The 19,761-nt window shown below is 39.8% G+C and overlaps 1 protein-coding gene across 8 annotated transcripts in view; it reads left to right on the forward strand.

The window, feature by feature from the left end:
- The window catches only part of HEATR5A (HEAT repeat containing 5A), a 136,333-nt gene that overhangs the window by 21,841 nt on the left and 94,731 nt on the right, over nucleotides 1–19,761 (forward strand). For all 8 annotated transcript variants that reach the window (XM_062205309.1, XM_062205314.1, XM_062205313.1 and 5 more), the window contains 5 exons: nucleotides 51–247; nucleotides 887–1,098; nucleotides 3,330–3,438; nucleotides 12,602–12,751; nucleotides 13,381–13,555. In XM_062205309.1, the coding sequence (XP_062061293.1) occupies nucleotides 122–247; nucleotides 887–1,098; nucleotides 3,330–3,438; nucleotides 12,602–12,751; nucleotides 13,381–13,555 (772 nt within the window). In that variant the 5' untranslated portion in view covers nucleotides 51–121. The remainder of the gene's footprint in view (nucleotides 1–50; nucleotides 248–886; nucleotides 1,099–3,329; nucleotides 3,439–12,601; nucleotides 12,752–13,380; nucleotides 13,556–19,761) is intronic.

Here is a 19,761-nt window from a genome sequence, read left to right on the forward strand (position 1 = left end):
TTGCCTTCCTTTTTACCTTCCTTGTAATATACTGGTTTCCTCTATTTCAGATTTTTGTTCCGAGGTATATTGGCTGAAGTCTGAGAAGAATTGTGACTGGCTAGGAGAATTTGCTCTAGGAATGGAGTCGGCTCATAGCTTATTGCTAAATGAAGAAGCATACAATCAACTAGGTGAAGTTCAGAAGGCAGAGTTTATTTTTGAGTGGTTGAGATATTTGGAGAAGCTCTTGCTAGCAACCAGCAGGGTGGGTAAAATCATAGAAGTTGTTTTGGTTTTAAGTGCCAAAAATGTTATTTCTTGGGTTTGCTTTTCTAGTTTTGTTCAGAATAATCCAAGTTAACTTTAAAATGTTAGGCTTTGTTAAGTCTTAATAGTGAAAATATAGTAAATTTTTTGCTCCTCACTTCGAAATTCAGCATTGCCAAGCACAAGTTACACTAAATTTAGAAAGATGTCTGAGTAAAGTGAGAAACTATATCAAGACCAACTCTGGTTATAGATCATAGGTTACGCCTTTATTTTGACAGATATACATAGGTGAAGCAAGCTAAGTAACTAAGAAGCTCTAGTTAATACAAATTTGTCCTACTTTTCAAATATGAGAGAAATTTAGAAGAAATAGAACCCTTGTCTTTGTTAACAGAGACTATAGTATAGTGTGATTTGGAATTTATTTTTTGGAAATGTCAACAGGCAGCAAACTACCATATTAGTGTAGCATGATGACCGTGCTGCCGGCTTATTTGTAACTTTTATTCAAAATAATTTTGTGTTTTTCTAGAGTTGGTTCGGTTCTTAAATATATAGGAGAAAAGTTGTATTATAGGGTTACATATAAGTATATTGACTTGGAGTTAATCCTTTTTGTTACCTTTCTTTCTAGAGTGATGTAAAGGAGAAGCAGAAGACTCTTGTGGAACAGCTTCTGTATTTGTTGAACAGTTCCCCAGGGCCTCCTACCCGCAAACTTCTTGCTAAGAATCTAGCCATACTTTATAGTATCGGAGACACGTTCTCTGTTTATGAGACAATCGATAAATGTAATGATCTTATTCGTAGCAAAGATGATTCTCCAAGTTATCTTCCCACTAAACTGTAAGTTAAACTTTAAAACATATTGCTTCTTGCTTGGGTCATTTTTATAAAATACCCAAACTAACTTGACAGTTACTTTGAAACTGAATTTTTTTTTTTTTGACAGGAGAGAGTGGATAGTGAGAGAGACAGAGAGAAAGGTCTTTCTTTTTGCCGTTGGTTCACCCTCCAATGGCCGCTACGGCCGGCGCATTGCGCTGATCCGAAGTCAGGAGCCAGGTGCTTCTCCTGGTCTCCCATGCGAGTGCAGGGCCCAAGCACTTGGGCCATCCTCCACTGCCTTCCGGGGCCATAGCAGAGAGCTGGCCTGGAAGAGGAGCAACCGGGATAGAATCTGGCGCCCCAACCGGGACTAGAACCCGGTATGCCGGCGCCGCAAGGCGGAGGATTAGCCTGTTAAGCCATGGCGCCGGCCTGAAACTGAATTTTTAATCTACCTTTAACATTGTTCTATTGACTGAAAGTTTTTAAAAATATTTTAGACATATTTGATGTCTGGATTTGAGATCCAAAACCTCTTTCTAAAATTTTAGCTCTTGAGTGACTGTGAAGAAGATACTCAACATTCTTCAAATTTTGGGTATTCTTTTAGTTTCTTAGCTCTTAGAAGTGAAACTGAAAATAAGTATCTTGTGAAAAATATTCTTCTGAGATACTAAAAATAATGGCTTAGTTTATTTCTCCACAGGACTCATTTCATTATATCACCTGTTGCTTTAGATCAGCCCATGAGCCACATGGTTCCACAGCAGTGACTAGAAATCTTGTTGATCTTTTTTTTTTTTTTTTTTTGACAGGCAGAGTGGACAGTAGAGAGAGAGACAGAGAGAAAGGTCTTTTTTGCTTATTACAGAACCTGTGAAGTTTTCAGATTTCAAAAATTTGATGGGAGTATTATTGCTTGTTTTTCATAATCTTTAAGTCCATCTTTGATTATCTAATATATGAAGTCAAATGCTATTAAAATATTTTGCAAAATTTCATTTTGTAAGAAATTTTGAGGGATGATAGATCTTTTGGTTGATATCTACATTAAGACATATATCCTTTTACAATTCTTATTATTGAATGTATAATTATTTCATATTCACCTAAGTGTCATGCATAGGATTTAGCCGCAGGGTAGATTCTGGGGAATTTTCTCCTTTCAAAGTAAAAATGAATCTTTTCCTTCTGGACAGCTGACTTTCTACATGCAACACAGTGAAGTTTTTTCCTTCTGTTGTACCATCTACCAAAAAACTAAGAATGGATCATAGATTGAACTGTAACAACTAAACTATAAAACTCTTAGAAAAAAACCTAGTAAATCTTTGTAACCTGGATTACGCTACTATTTCTTAGATAAAACACTAAAAGCTTAACTGACAAGAGAAAATACAGATAAATGAGACTTCAGCATTTGTGTTTCAAAGGATACTCCCAAGAAAGTGAAAAACAACAAAGAAATAGAGAAAAAAATTTTTAAAAGATTTATTTGCTTATTTGAAAGGCAGAATTAGAGAGAGAGAGAGAGAGAGAGAATTTCATCCGCTAGTTCACTCCCCAAATGGCCAGAATGATGGGGCTGGGCCAAAGCTAAGAGCCAAGAGCCTCTTCCACATCTCCCCTGAGGTTTCAGGGACCCAAGCACTTGAGCCATCTTCTGCTGCTTTCTATGGCCATTATCAGGGAGCTGGATTGGAAGTAGAATAGCCAAGGCTTGAATTGGCACCCGTTTGCGATTCCCAAGTCCAGTGGGTGCCTTTACCCTCTACTCCACAGCACCTCTCCTGAGAAAATTTTTAATAATTTTTTTTTAACAATTTTTTGTGACAGGCAGAGTTAGACAGTGAGAGAGAGAGAGAGGTCTTCCTTCCGTTGGTTCACCCCCAAAATGGCCGCTATGGCTGGTGCGCTGTGGCCGGTGCGTTGTGCCAATCTGAAGCCAGGAGCCAGGTGCTTCCTTCTGGTCTCCCATGGGGGTGCAGGGCCCAAGCACTTGGGCCATCTTCCACTGCCTTCCCAGGCCACAGTAGAGAGCTGGACTGGAAGAGGAGCAACCGGGACAAAAATCCAGCGCCCCAACCGGGACTAGAACCTGGTGTGCCAGCGCCGCAGGCGGAGGATTAACCTAGTGAGCCTCGGTGCTGGCTGAGAAAATTTTTAAATAGTCACCTTTGTATATTCTCAGATCTTTTTATTTCTATTTTCTCAGCCATGACTAATTTCTAATTTAAATGTTGTTTCAGTGCTGCCGTGGTATGTTTGGGTTCCTTGTACAAGAAATTGGGTAGAATACTGGGTAACACCTTTACTGATACAGTGGGGAATATTCTTAAAGCCATGAAGAGCGCAGAGGTAAGTTACTACACATTCAACTAAAGGTCATTTTGCATATTTTGTACTTTCTTGAGACAATAAAAGAACTTTACAAATGATAAGCATGCATAGGTATGTATAAAATGTATCCATAAGTTAATTTTTTTTTGACAGGCAGAGTTAGACAGTGAGAGAGAGAGAGAGAGAGAGAAAGGTCTTCCTTTTCCATTGGTTCACCCCTCAAATGGCCGCTATTTCTGGTGCGCTGCAGCTGGTGCGCTGCGCCAGTCCAAAGCCAGGAGCCAGGTGCTTCTCCTGGTTGGTCTCCCATGTGAGTGCAGGGCCCAAGCACTTGGGCCATCCTCCACTGCACTCCCAGTCCACAGCAGAGAGCTGGCCTGGAAGAGGGCAACCGGGACAGAATCTGGCGCCCCAACCGGGTCTAGAACCCGGTGTGCCGGCGCGCAGGCGGAAGATTAGCCTAGTGAACCGTGGCGCCGGCCTCCATAAGTTAATTATTTCTATGTGATATATAATAGTACTCTATATATTCAATGTTTATTGGAAAAACAATAATGTAATAAAAGTTTTGTGTATTCATACAAATCCAAGTGGACAAAAGCCAAAGTATTCCATTGGTAGATCCACCACTGTTCTCTCTCCACCTCTACCTTTTCCATCTGATACAACTTCTTCATGCCAGGGACTAAATAGTTGATAACAACTATGCAACTATGAATTAGTTGCTGTACCAGCATCAAAAGGGGGGAAGGAATATAATCAGCAGGGCTGGGGCCTGGAGACTATGGAGAATGAAATGTGATCAGGATCAAGATGATCTTTTAATGGCTGTGGGAGAATATTTGAAGTCTAATTCTCATCAGTGTGTTTGCATTATTTACTAATTTGGAATATCCTTTGTTTTTGAGACTGACTCTTCATTTGACTTCCAAGATACTGTAATCTCTTGACAACTGTAATTTTACCAGTTTCAAAACAAAAGTATTGTATGTTTTGTATATCAAAAATTTTAAATCCCTGGTATATAGTATGTAAGGATAACTCAGCACCTTTAAATATAACACATCACATCAATTATTGTTCTTACCATATTTAAAAAAAGTCTAGAAAACAGCTCTGAAATAATTTATAAAATGCTGGGTAGTTACATTTTTAAAAATGTAACAAAACATGAGAGAAATTTTAAATTTCATTGTTGACATTGTGATATAGCAGCTAATGCCACCACCTGCGATGCCAGCATCCTATATGGGCACTGGTTCATGTCCTGGCTGTTCCACTTCTGATCCAGCTCTCTGCTAATGGCCTGGAAAAAGCAGCAGAAGATGGCCCAAGTGTTTGGGCCCCTGCTACCCATGTGAAAGACCAGAAAGTAGTGCCTGGCTCCTGGCTTTGGCCCAGCCCAGCCCTGACTATTATAACCATTTGGGACATGGGCCAGAAGATAGAAGATTGATCTCTGTCTCTCTCTCTCTTCACCTCTCTGGAACTCTGACTTTGAAATTAAATAAGTAAATCCTTAAAAATTATGTTAAATTTTAAAAAAGGTATAACTGATTCAAGAACTTTAAAAAATGAAGGTTGTAACTTAAAATGGTATGAGAATCTGCTTAGCATGTCACTTCCCAGCACACTAGTTTCTTGAAAGATTGAAGCAGATAATTCAGGGATGACAATTCTGACACTTAAAATCTGGCTTTTAAAAGCAGAAGTGTGTAAGAATTTTTATTTACTGAGGTTTTGCCATTTTATACCATTTTCCCCCTTAATTCTGTTGGATTACTGTAATACTTTGGGTTCTGTGACTAACAGAGAATTATAGGTATCTGTTTTTATTTATTTATTTTTAAAATATTTTATAAAGGTTTATTTATTTATTTGAAAGGCAGAGTTACAAGAAGAGACAAAGAGAAAGAGGTCTTTCATCCGCTGGTTCAATGGCCAGGTTCAGGCCAAACTGAAACCAAGAACCAGGAGCTTCATCCGTGTTTCCCATATGGGTGGGAAGGGCCCAAGTACTTGGGTTGCCTTCTGCTGCTTTCTGAGATGTGTTAGTAGGGAGCTGGACTGGAAGTGGAGTAGCTGGGACACTAACTGGCGCCCTTATGAGATGCTGGTATGCCACAACACCTAACCCAGTATCAAACATTTTAGTTATTGGTCAGCCAATAACTTAATTGCTCAACATAGCAATTAAGTCGCCACTCTGGGGCACCTGCATCCCATAACAGAGTGTCTAGGTTTGAGTTCTAGATCTACTTATAATTCCAGCTTCCTGCTACCTGGGAGGCAGCAGGTCATGGCTCAAGTACCTCAGTATCTGCCACCCACATGGGAAACCTGGATTGAGTTCCCAGTTTTTGGCTTGGGCCTGGCTTTAGGGAGTAGACCAGTGGAAGAGAGATCTCTGTCTCTGTTTCTCTGCCTTTCCAATGAAGTAAATACATAAATAATCAAAAGTTATTAGTAAGTATATTATTGTTTCCCTGTGTTTTACCTTTATCATTTAGTTGATTAGGGATCACAACATTTCAGAGCAATCAAAAGGGAGTCTCACATTTAAAATCTGGATAAAAGTCCAGGAGTTTCTCATTGCACTATTTTATTATGTCTGTTGGTATCTATTTTGCTTATTTACACAAAGTTAAATTAATAACATTACTATGAAAGTGATAGTTGATGCTGATCTTTGTCTTTCTCCAATTTTGCCTGTCTTCAGGGACCTTAATTTCCTGGGATATAGAAATCATCTGGGAAATTTAATAAAACATCAGAATGTAAGCAGCAGCTCTTTGTTAACTGTTTACTATGTGTTAGGCATTACACTGGGTGTTTATCCACTGGGACGCTTTACTTCTATCAGCTTGATGAGGTTGGTCTTAGCCTCATTTTATAGGTGAGGAAGTAAGAAAAAAAAGAACATAAAGTCACACAACTACTACAAGATTCAGAACCAAGTCTTTTTATTTTTTATTTTATTTTATTTTAAAATTTTCTTTATGTAAGTATTTTTAAAGATTTATTTTATTTATTTGAAAGAGTTACAGAGAGAGGTAGAGACAGAGAGAGAGGTTTTCTATCCACTGGTTCACTCCCCAAATGGCCGCAATGACCAGAGCTCTGCTGATCTGAAGCCAGGAACCAGGAGCTTCTTCCTAGTCTCCCATCTGGTGCAGGGACCCAAGCACTTGGGCCATCTTCCACTGCTTTCCCAGGCCATAGTAGGGAGCTGGGTTATAAGTGGGCAGCGAGGGCTTGAACCAGCATCCATATGTGATGCTGGCACTGCAGACCAGGGTTTTAACTCTGAGCCACAGTGCCAGCCCTGACCTAGGTCTTTTTAAAAATTAATTTATTTTGTGACTGGCGCTGTGCACAGTGGGTTAACGCCCTAGCCTGAAGTGCCAGAGTACCATATGGGTGCTGGTGTGGGACCTGGCTGTTCCACTTCTGATCCAGCTCTCTGCTGTGGCCTGGGAAGGAAGTAGATGATGGCCTTAGTCTTTGGACCCCTGCATCCAAGTGGGAGACCTGGAGGAAGCTCGTGGTTCTTGGCTTTGGATGGGTGCAACTCCGGCTGTTGCGGCCAATTGGGTAGTGAACCATCGGGTGGAAGACCTCTCTCTCTCTGTGTAACTCTGCCTCTCCTCTCTCTGTGTAACTCTGATTTTCAAATAAATAAATAAAACTTTAAAAAAATTTAATTTATTTAAAAAAATTTAAAGGCATAAAATTTATATCTATTGATAAATGAGGTGCAATGTCATGTTTGTTTATTATTATTCTTTTTTTAAGATTTATTTATTTATTTGAAAGGCAGAGTTACAGAGAGTCAGAGGCAGAGAGAGAGGGTCTGCTGGTTCACTCCCCTGACGGCCACAATGGCTCGAGCTGCACTGATCTGAAGTCAGGAGCCAGGAGCTTCTTCTGGGTCTCCCACAAAGGTGCAGGGGCCCAAGGACTTAGGCCATCTTCCACTGCTTTCCCAGGCCATAGCAGAGAGCTGGATCAAAGTGCAGCAGCCAGGATTCGAACCCGTGCCCATATGGGATACCTACACTGCAGGTGGCAGCTTTACCTTCTATGCCAGGGCACCAGCCCCAGTGATGTCATGTTTCATTACGTATATACATTGTGTTATGTCCAATCAGGGTAAATATATTTATTCTTTGAATCATTTAACATTTTTTTCATAGTGAAGGCATCCAAAATTCTTACAGTTTTTTAAAGTAGAGAAATATACAATATATTGATATTATCTATAGTCATGCCCACTATGCACTAGAACCTTAGAAATTCTTCTGTCTAGCTAAAACCTGTAATTCCCCCTTTCTCCATCCATCACTTCCTACATACCTCCCCACCATCTGGTAACCACTACTGCATTTTCAAGTTTTTGAGATCACCTAATCTTTAGATTTTACACAAGTGTGAGATCATGGGATATTTGTCTTTCTTTGTTGGGCTTATTTCACTTAACATAATGACCTCCGGTTCCATCCACGTTGTTGCACATTACAGATTTCATTCTTTTAATGGCTGAACAATGTTCATTGTGTGTATGTACCACATTTTCTTTATCCATTCATCAGTGGATGGACACCTGGGTTCTCCATTTCTTAGCTGTTGTGGATAGCACTGCAATAAACATGAGTGCAGATGTCTCTTCATTAGAGAATTTCATTTCCCTTGGTCATATAATGGGATTGCTAGATCGTGAAGTAGATCCATTTTTACTTTTTTTGAGGGATCTCCATGCTGTTTTTCACAGTGCCTATTTTAATTTGCATTAACACCAACAGTTCCATCTTTTCCACATCCTTACCAACACTTGTTATCATTTGTCTTTTTTTTTTTTTAAGATTTATTTATTTATTTGAAAGTCAGAGTTACACAGAGAGAGGAGAGGCAGACAGAGAGAGAGAGAGAGAGAGAGATGGAGGGAGAGAGAGAGAGGTCTTCCATCCGATGGTTCACTCCCCAGTTGTCCGCAGTGGCTGGTGCTGCACTGATCCGAAGCCAGGAAGTAGGAGCTTCTTTCTGGTCCCCCACGCGGGTGCAGGGGCCATCTTCCACTGCTTTCCCAGGCCATAGCAGAAAGATGGATCAGAAGTGGAGCAGCTAGGTCTCAAACAAGCGCCCATATGTGATGCGGGCGCTTGAGGCCAGGGCATTAACCTGCTGCCAAGGCCGAGGATTAGCCTGTTAAGCCACAATGCCGTCCTCTCCCTCTCTTACAGTCTTTATTTGTCGATATTGTTTTCTCTAGTTATGTACTTTAATTGCTTGCTTGTGATTTTTGATAAAGCTGTTACATGTTCTTGCTTTGTGGTTACCATGAGGCTTACCAAAAAACCCTTATTTTGATGTAACAAGCTATCTTGAGATGATTATTACCTCACATTGATTATAAGATAGAGACAAACAAAAACCAAAGAGATAAGAAATCCTAATACAGAACTGTACATTTATATTCCATCCTTCCCCATATTTTTTTCATGTTACATTTGACCTCTTTTAATATTGCTTGTCTCAACATTTTAATTATTATTATTAATTATTTAATTATTTTTTAGTCTATAGATAATTACATATGGCTTACGCACCATGTTTATGTTTATGATATTATTAGCATTCTGAATTTGTTGGTACAGTTACATTTACCAGTGAGTTTTGTACTTTCTGTCTTCTTGTTTTTCTTTCAATTTGAAGAACTTTTTCTTCTCTTTTTTCTTTTCTTTTCTTTCTCTCCCTTCCTCCCTTCCTCCTTTCCTCACTTTCTTCCTTTCTTCCCTTCTTTCAAGATTTACTTATTTGAAAGTCAGAGTTACAGAGAGAAAGATCTTCCATCTGCTGGTTCACTTCCCAGATGGCCACAGTGGCTAGGACTGGGCCAGGCTGAAGCCGGGAGCCAGGAGCTTCTGGTCTCCCCATATGTGGGTGACAGGGATGCGAACACTTGGGACATCTTCTGCCGCTTTTCTCAGGTGTTTTAGCAGGAAGCTGGATTGGAAGTAGAGCAGCCAGGATACAAACCAGCACACGTATGGAATGCTTTCATTGCAAATGGCAGCTTTACCCTCTGCTCTCATACCGGCCCTTGAAAAATTTGCTTTAGCATTTCTTGTAACACAGGTCTGGTGGTGGTAAATTCTCTCAGGTTTTGTTTGAGAATATTATCTCTCCCTCTTCCCTGAAAAGATAGCCTGGCAGGCTTTTTTTTTTTTTTTTTTTCTTTCCTTTAAAACTATGAAAGACTTATTACACTCCTTCCTGGCCTTTAATGGTTCTGCTGAGAAGCTGGTAGTCAGGAGAACTGGGACCCCTTTATGTGTTATTTGCTTCTTTTCTCTTCAGCTTTGAGAATCCTCTCCTTCCCTTTAACCTTGAGAGCTTGACTGTAATATATCTTGGTGTAGTCTTAGATGAGTTGACTCTGACTGATGACTTTTGACCTTCCTGTAACTGGGTGATTCTTTCTCTTGGTTTGGGAAGTTTACTGTCATTATCTCTTTGACTATATTTTCTACCCACTTGACATTCTCAAGTTTCTCTTGAATCCTAGTAAGTCAGATATTTGCTCTTTCCCTGATATCTCATATTTCCTGTAAGCGTTCTTCATTCTTCTTTATTCTTTTTGTTTTCCCTCCAAGTATATATTTTCAGATAGCCTGTCTTTGAGCTTACTGATTCTTCTATCTCATCTGTTCTGTTACTGATGTTTTCTGTTGTGTTGTTTTTGTTGTTTTTTTGTTTTTTGACAGGCAGAGTGGACAGTGAGAGAGACAGAGAGAAAGGTCTTCCTTTTCCATTGGTTCACCCCCTAATGCCGGCGCACTGCAGCTGGTGCACCGCACTGATCCGAAGCCAGGAGCCAGGTGCTTCTCCTGGTCTCCCATGCGAGTGCAGGGCCCAAGCACTTGGGCCATCCTCTATTGCACTCCCGGGCCACAGCAGAGACCTGGACAGGAAGAGGAGCAACCGGGACAGAATCCGGCGCCCTGACCGGGACTAGAACCTGGTGTGCCAGCACCGCAAGGCAGAGGATTAGCCTATTGAGGCGCGGCGCTAGCCTTCTGTTGTGTTTTACATTTCACTTAGTGTGCTTTTCAGTAGAAGGCTTTCTGCTTGATTTTGTTGAATTACATCCATATCTCCATCAAATTTATGTTAGAATATTGAATAATTTCTTTGTGTTCTCTTGAATTTCATTAAGTTTCTTTAAAAGAGCTATTTTGGAATCTTCACCTAAGCACTTAGAAATTTCTGTTCGTAGATAGTTGGTTTCTGGTACCTTATTTTCTGTTTTCTGAGGTTTTGGGTCCCTGGAAGTTTCTGGTGCTTTGTGTATGACATCCTCTGACTTCTGTAGCTCTTGTGAAGGTGACACAAGAAGTGTGCATAACTATTCACATTGGTGTCTCTGTAGGAGATGGTTGCCAGACCCTGTTAGTCGGCTGCTATCTTGGTTCCATCATTTTTTAATTTTATTTTTTTATTATTTGAGAGAGAAAGAGAGATCTCTCATCTGCTAGTTTATTCTCTGTATGTCCACAATAGCCACAACTGAGCTGGGATGAAGCCAGGAGTTGGGATCTAGATCTGGACCTTCTATATGGGTTACAGAGTCCCAACTGCTTAGCATCACCTGGTTCCTTCCAGGACACATATTAATTGGGTATGGAACCAAGACCTGAACCCCGGTATTCCAATATGGAGTGCAGGCATCCTAAGCAGCACCTCAGCTGCAGTGTCAAATACCTGCCCGTCTGCCTGCCCCAGGTCTTTTTAATTCTGAAGCCAAGACTTCACTTCTGAGTTAAACTCTCCTGGTCAACTAATGATAATAAAATATTAACAGTTGCCAGATCTGTTGTGTATTTCCTGTATGTCTGGCATTGTGCTAAGCATGTTACATGTATTAACTCATTTTTCCCTTACTGCCACCTATGAGGTGGATGCTGTTACTTCCATTTTACAGATAAAGAGCCAGGTTTGTCCAGGGTTAAGTAGCTAGTATGTAGCGACACTGCAGTCTTCTTATGTACTTCATTTTAGTAAACATTTATTGAATAAATGGTTAAAGACATGCATGCTTTATGCTACATACTTTTTTAAAAAAAATTGTATATGAGAGACAACTCCATATGCTGATTTACTCCTCAGATGCCCAAACAGCTGCGACCGTAGTCAAAGCCCAGAACCAGGAACTAGATCCAAGTCTCCTAATAGATGGCAGGAATCCAGTTACTTGAGCTGGCACTATTGCCTCCCAGCTTCTACCTAAGCAAGGTGCTGGGTTCAGAAGCTAGAGACAAGCATCAAACCCAGATACTCTGATGTGAGATGAGGGCATCCTTTATTATTGTTATTGTTATTATTATTATTTTAGATTTATTTATTTGAAAGAGTTATAGAGAGGGGAAGAGAAACAGAGATCTTCCATTCACTGGTTTACTTCCCAAATGGCTGCAACAGCCAGAACTGAGCTAGGCAGGACCCAGGAGTTTCATCCTTATCTCCTACATGGGTGGCAAGGGCTCAAGAACTTGGCAGATGTAGACATCTTAACTGTAGGCTAAACATTTGCCCCTGCCAGCCAGGCATTTTCTGTATGCTTTCATATTATCTTCATGACAGCTCTGTGAAGTTTGAATTGTTGAAATGTGTATAACACCTTTAAAATACTAAATACCTCATACAATAGTAACTACTAATGTTTATTAATGTCACAGTGGGTTGGTTAGTATGTACAGAAGTCTGACATTTGGGGCCGATGCTGTGGCGTGGCAGGTAAAGCCGCCACCTCCAGTGCTAGCATCCCATATAGGTGCTGTTTCTAGTCCTAGCTGCTCTACTCCAATCCAGCTCTCTGCTATGGCCTGGGAAAGCAGCAAAAGATGGCCCAAGTCCTTGGGCCCCTGTACCCTTGTGGGACACCCGGAAGAAGCTCCTGGCTCCTGGCTTTGGATTAGTGCAGGTCTGGCCATGGTGGCCAGCTGGGGAGTAAACCAGCAGATACCTCTCTGTAATTCTGACTTTCAAATAAATAAATCAATCTTTTTTTTTTTTTTTAAAAGAAGTCTGACATATCTAATATGTGAGATAACTATCAGTTTAGTGCTGTTCTTCATAATAGAATTTTTTTTCCTGTTTAAATATTTTCTTTTCTTTTTGGTAGTCTCAAGGTCGTTATGAGATTATGCTGAGTCTGCAAAATATATTGAAAGGACTAGGAGCTGCTGCTACTCCTTGCCACAGAGATGTTTATAAAGCTGCTAGATCCTGCTTAACGGATAGATCCATGGCTGTTCGTTGCGCTGCTGCAAAGGTAAAATGGTCTAATAAGCAGCCTTGTTAAAAGTGTGTGTAAAGAAATTAAGTCAGGTTATCTCTGTATAAGTTTGCAACTACTACATGATCTAGAGCTATAGCCTTGGTGATCAGCTGAGGAAACTGAAGCTTGGAGAGTTACATGAATTTCCCAGGGATCAGCTAGTTAACAGCATGTCATCAATAGTTTATTTCCAGATTCTTAAGTATTCATTCCATTCTGTTACAATTCTGTATAGCTAAAATTTACATGTAAGGTTTATTTTCTTTCATAGTAGCTTTGTTTTAGCCATACCTTCTTAATATACTTGGTTAGGTCATAAACTTTTTTTATGTTGAAATTATTCTCATAGTTGCTCATAGCTGACAGATTGATTCTAAAACATTTTTCATACCTTCCTAAGTTAGTATTGGTTTCTTCTCCTACGCTTTGTGGGGCCACTTTCTTATATGCTATAATCTTAATGACTTATAATAAATATTCACTTGTTACTTTGAGCATTTGATAGCTACTTTGGACTTGTATATTGTTTTTGTTAGACTGTGGTAGTTTCTACAAGTTACATAAATTTGACCCTGACATTTTTATTTTGTGTTTTATTAATTTCTGTTTATCCAATTGAATAGTGTCTCCTTGAACTTCAGAATGAGGCCATCTTTATGTGGAGCACGGACCTGGACAGTGTGGCCACACTATGTTTTAAGTCCTTTGAAGGTTCTAATTATGATGTGCGGATTTCAGTTTCAAAGCTACTTGGCACAGTATTGGCTAAAGCTATAATTTCTAAACATCCAGGAGCAGGTAAATTAATATAATTATTTTTATACTATCTTCAGTAATTTTTCCCAGTTGATATTAGCAAATATGTATAGCATTACAGCTACCCCCTATTATTTTTAAAAGAGCATTCTGTCAGCCAATTTTCTTTTCTTTTTTAAAGATTTGTTTATTCATTTGAAAGTCAGAGTTACACAAAGAGAGAAGAGAGAGAGAGAAGGGAAGGCAGAGAGAGAGAGAGTTCTTCTTTCGCTGGTTTACTCCCCAGTTGGCTGCAATGGCCAGAGCTGCGCTGATCTGAAGCCAGGAGCCAGGAGCTTCTTCTGGGTCTCCCATGCAAGTGCAGGAGCGCAAGGACTTGGACCATCCACTGCTTTTCCAGGCCATAGCAGAGAGTTGGATCAGAAATGGAGCAGCCGGAACTCGAACCGGCACCCATGTGGGATGCCAGCACTGCAGGCAGCAGCTTTACCTGTTATGCCACAGCGCCAGCCCCCTTTTCTTTTTTTAAAATATTTATTTATTTGTAAGGTAGTATTACAGTGAGAGGGAGAGAGAGAGAGAGAAAGAGATTTTCCATCGTCTGATTCACTCCTCAAATAGCTGCAGCATCTGGGACTGGGCCATGCTGAAGCCAGGAACCTTGAACTTCATCTGGTTCTCCCATCTGGGTGTAGGAGCCCAAGGACTTGGGCCATCTTTTGCTGGTTTCCTAGGTGCATCAGTGGGGAGCTGGATAGGAAGTGGAGCAGCTAGGAATCAAACTGGTACCCATATGGGATGCTGATATTGCAGGTTACTTTACCTGCTGTTAACGTCAGCCAATTTTTATTAATAAACATAGCTATAGTTCCTAAGCTTTCTTTTTCAACACTTCAGTGAAAATTTGAGAAAAATTTAAGAACTCTTGAAGTGTAGTGAGCTTTTTTCAGTCCTTGTCTTCCTTCATATTATAACCTTTTTTACAACAAAATAAATTGTAAAGTGTTCATTAAGAGATATCATCTAGATCTAAAATTTTTAAAATTAGATTTATTGATCTAAAATCCTGAATGACAGGTTGAGAGGGAGAAAAAAAGAGAAAGAGATCTGTCTGCTGGTTCATTCCCCAGTTGCCACAATAGGCAGGGCTAGGCCAGGCTGAAGCCAGGAGCCTGAAATTCCAGCTAGATCTCCCAGGTGGATTGCCCAAGTACGTGGGCCATCTTTCACTACCTTCCTAGGCACATTAGCAGGAAGCTGGATCAGAAATGGAGCAGTTGTGACACGAACTGGCACCTCAATATAGGATGTTGGCATTGCAAGTGGTTGCTTAATCCACTACTCCCCCTGTCTCCCACTTTTCTATTTGACTATTTTTTACTTTGTTCTAGCCTCAGACCTTTGCTGTCATCTTACCTTTATTTGATGGACTGTCTTCCATAGGCTCACCTACCGTATCTGCCCACATAGTAGAATCTCTTCCTGTCTGCTCTACTCTGCCACTGTTGTTAGAAAGGAATTATCCTGTTTCTGCTAGAGCTCTTTTTCTCACCTGCTGAAGGACATTGCTCTAGCTGTCTCCATTCTTTCTTCCATATCACGCTTTTCCCCTCTGCTGGTCATTTTCTACAAACGATGCTTTTGTTTCAACCGTCTTAAAAAAATATTTTTAAAACCAGCCACCAAGAGCTCCATTTTTCTTCTCTTTGTAGTAAAGTTCCCTAGAAGAGTTCTTTTTTTCTTTCAAGTTTTTAAATTTTATTTATTTTTATTTGTTTGGAAGAGTGAGAGAGAGAAAGGAAGAGCGGGTAGGAGCAGATGCAGGCAGAAAAAAGAGAGATATTCCATCTGCTGCTCCTGATTCACTCCCCAGTTGCCCACAATAGCCACAATAGCCACAACCAGGAGCCAGGAACTCCAGCTGGGTCTCCCACACAGGTGGCAGGAGTACATGGGCCATTATCTGCTGCCTCCACATATATTAGTAAGCATACGATATGGAAGCAGAGTAGCTGGAACTTGAACCAGCACTGCACTGTGTGACAGTGGCATCCCAAAGCAGCAGCTCAATGTACTGTGCTACAGTGCCTGCCCCTATTTTTTATTTTTATTTTTTTATGAACTTCCATATTATTTTCTATAGTGCTGCACTGTTTTGTATTCTCACCAAAAGTATGCAAGGATTTGAGTTTCTCTACACCCTTGGTGACACTGATGTTTTGTTTTTTTGATAATAGCTATTCAATATTAGGTGATTTCTCATGTTTTTGATTTGTCTTTCTGATGGTTACTGATGTTGAACAGTTTTTCATATACCTATTGACCATTTGTAAACTTTGTTTCCCTGTAAAAATATTTTTTGAGTGTTTATACTGGGTCAAAACCTGTTCTGAGAATATGGGATATGTAAATAGATAAACAGAACTGCCTTTGTGGAGTTTATGTTCTTACATTTAGCTGTGGCAAATCACTGGGCATTTCTCAGTCATCTTGCTTGACCTTTCAGTAGTGTTTTACTGAGTTGTTCCTACCCCATGTTCTTTTTTTTGCCTTTTAAGACGCCATTCTTACTTAGTTTTCCTTCCTCCTCGCTGCACAGTCCTATTCACTCTTCTTTGATGGTTGCTTGTCTTCTCCAGGAAAAGGCTCATGGCCTAAAACTTGGTCTTCTGCTTTTCTCTATGTACACTCACTCCATTGTGATCTTCCCTGGTCTCGTGGCTTAAATTCCATCTCTGTATCAGTTATTCCTGGATTTACATCTTTAGCCTGGTCTTCTCTCTCAAACACCAGTTGACACTTCATTTGGCTGCATACTTAACATTTCAGATTACCTTGTCCTGAACTGAACTCTTGATCTTCCTTCCCCCATGCATATACACACCTGCTGTACTTACATACTTGCTCAGAGAGTGTGATGACAACTCTGTCCTTCCAGGTTTTCAAGCCAAAATTCATGAAGCCACTGTTGGCTCCTGTCTTTCACATTTGACATCTGTTCTGTTTGATTATCTTAAAACATGGCAAGAACTTGGACTATTTGAAGAAATGATTAATTCTGGGGTCAGGGCAGGGAAGGTCTGAGGTGAGCCTGGACTATCTGGTGCCAAAAAATAAGGAATTTCCACTGATCAGCATTGTCAAGATACATCTGGTCAAATTCAAGACACTACTCAAAATGAATAGAGATAGAAAAGGATTATCATCTATTAAATAGAAAGGAATCTGAGTGTACACAGAATATAAATAAAGAAGGAGAGGGAACAATTCTTTAATGGCAGAATGCCAGCTAATAGCTATAGAAGTATTAGTTGATAGAGATGTCCTTTTCTGTAATCATTACACAAATAATTTATGCAAATAAGAATCCTCAGTGGGTTTCTGAATGAAAATTTGATGGGTTACAGAATATTTACACCAAAACAGTATTGTCAAACAAATTGCATAGTAACTATAAATGGAAATCTTTAGTAAATAAATCTGGAGATGCATCCAAATGTTCAAAGCTAGTATGACCAATGTTGGGACAGACTGACACCAAGCTTAGCAGTGCTTTTTGATGTCATTCATTTAGGATACAGTATCACTTATATAGTTCTCTGCCAAAAATTCTGAGGAAATACCAAGCAAATTCATCTCAAGGGCCATTTTATAAAAAAAAAAAAAAGGCTGTAACTGTTCTTTAAAGTGGGGAAAGTAATGAGGGAAATAGGATGAGTTTAGATGAAAGGTACATGGCAGTTTATTGTACTATTCTTACAAGTTTTTTTGTGTTTGATTTTTTTCCTAGGAAAATTTAAAAATATATATGTATGCGTACCCAGACTTCATCTATTCCATTGCATCTACCTTAATCCAAATCACCATTAACTGTTGCTTTAATAAATCACTCCTAATAGGTCTCCCCATACTTCTACCTTTGCCCCTACTCCATAGGCTGCTCTCAATATGGTCTACCACCCCTCTGCTCAAGGTCCTCTACTGGCACCTTATTTCAGTAACATCCTTGTTAGAATGATTGTTAAGGTGCTATGAAGAATTCTGTAGCCTGTTTCCTGCTGGACCTCCTCAGTTGCTGCCTCCACATTGCCTTGTGTGAATCCAACTAGGCCTCCTATCCCTTCTTAAGGCTTTGTTGCATTTTCCCCCTCTTTTGCAACATTTTTTTTTTCAGATATGCTCCTGCCTATTCTGTCATTACACTCACAAATGTTGCCTTTCAATGAGTCCTACCCTAGTGTCTCTTTAAAGTCACAAACAATTATTCCCCACCCCCAAATTCTTGACTTCATTTACCCTGCATGGTTTTTTAATCAGTTTAATGTACAGTATACTTATTTATTATGTTTATTGTGATTCACAAGGTTATGGGTTTTACAGTTTGTTTCCCAAAAGCCAAGATAAATTTATTTATTCTCCTTTGTCTCAGAAGGTTTTCTCCTGTTTAGGCCATGGAATAGATTTCTGTTCAAAACTTTAACATAAATTTATTTATTTCTCTACAGCTATATGATTTGTGTGTATAATAAGGATCAGATCCTTTTTTTAATATTTATTTATTTATTTATTTGACAGGCAGAGTTAGACAGTGAGACAGAGAGAGACAGAGAGAAAGGTCTTCCTTCCGTTGGTTCATCCCCCAAATGGCCACTATGGCCGGAGCTACGCCGGATTAGCCAAGTGAGCCACAGCGCCGGCCGAGGGTCAGATCTTGTGACCATTAATTTTCAGAAGAAAAATAAAAGGAAGTAAATTGATTTTTTTAAAAAAAGATTTATTTATGGGGCCAGCATTGTGGTATAACAGTTTAACTGTTAACAATGCTAGCATCCCATATGGGCACAGGTTCAATTCTTTGCTGCTCCATTTCAAATCCAGCTTCCTGCTAATGTGTCTGGGGAAGCAACGGAAGATAGCCCAAGTCCTTGGGCCACTGTACCCATGTGGGAGCTCCTGGCTTCAGCCTAACCTAGCTCCAGCCACTGGGGCCATTGGGAAGTGAACAAAAGGATGAAATATCTCTATCTCTCCCCCTCTGTCTCTCAGTAACTCTACCTTTCAATAAATAAACCTTTAAAAAATATTTATTTGAAAGGCAGAGTGATACATATGTGGATATATGAGGGTGGGGGCTGAGTACCTTCTAACTGCTAGTTCGCTCCCCAGATGGCTGCAATGACTGGGTTCATCCAAATTCAAGCCAATATGATGGAACCCCATTTAGGTCTCCCATGTGGGTGGCAGGGGCCCAGTATTTGGACCATTCTCCACTGCATTCTGAGGCACATTGACAGGGTGTTGGACCAAAAGTGGAGCAGCCAGGACTTGAACCAGTGCTCCAATATGGAATGCAAACATGGCAGGGGGCATCTTAGCTAACTATGCCACAACGCTGGCCCCAGATTTGTGTGTGTGTGTGTGTGAGTGTGTATGTGTGTGTTTGAAGTAGATATTTCCTATATGTTAACAGGGTAAAACTCAGCTGTGTTAAATTAAAGGCAACTGTATACATACCTGGCCTAACTCATCTCTTAATTACTCTTTTTGATTTTTAAATAAACATTATTTTTGTTATTTATTTTATTTTTTTTTCACTTTTTTTTCATTTATTAAACTTTTATTTAATGAATACAAATTTCCGAAGTACAGCTTATGGGTTACAATGGCTTCCCCCCTCCCATAACTTCCCTCCCACCCGCAACCCTCCCCTTTCCCGCTCCCTCTCCCCTTCCATTCACATCAAGATTCATTTTCAATTCTCTTTATGTACAGAAGATCAGTTTAGTATATATTAGGTAAAGATTTCAACAGTTTGCCCCCATATAGCAACACAAAGTGAAAAAAATACTGTTGGAGTACTAGTTATAGCATTAAATCACAATGTACAGCACATTAAAGACAGAGATCCTACATAATATTTTTTTTAAAAATTAATTAATTTTCTATGCCATTTCCAATTTAACACCAGGTTTTTTGTTTTTTTTTTCATTTCCAATTATCTTTATATACAGAAGATCGATTCAGTATATAATTAGTAAAGATCTCATCAGTTTGTACCCACACAGAAACACAAAGTGTAAAAATACTGTTTCAGTACTAGTTATAGCATCACTGCACATTAGACAACACATTAAGGACAGATCCCATATGGGATGTAAGTACACAGTGACTCCTGTTGCTGACTTAACAATTTGATACTCCTATTGGAATAAGATCAAAGTCAGCGAACTCTAAAGGCTTCCATAGCC

The sequence above is a fragment of the Lepus europaeus genome, chromosome 11 (assembly GCF_033115175.1).
Source record: "Lepus europaeus isolate LE1 chromosome 11, mLepTim1.pri, whole genome shotgun sequence".
NCBI classification, from domain to species: domain Eukaryota; kingdom Metazoa; phylum Chordata; class Mammalia; order Lagomorpha; family Leporidae; genus Lepus; species Lepus europaeus.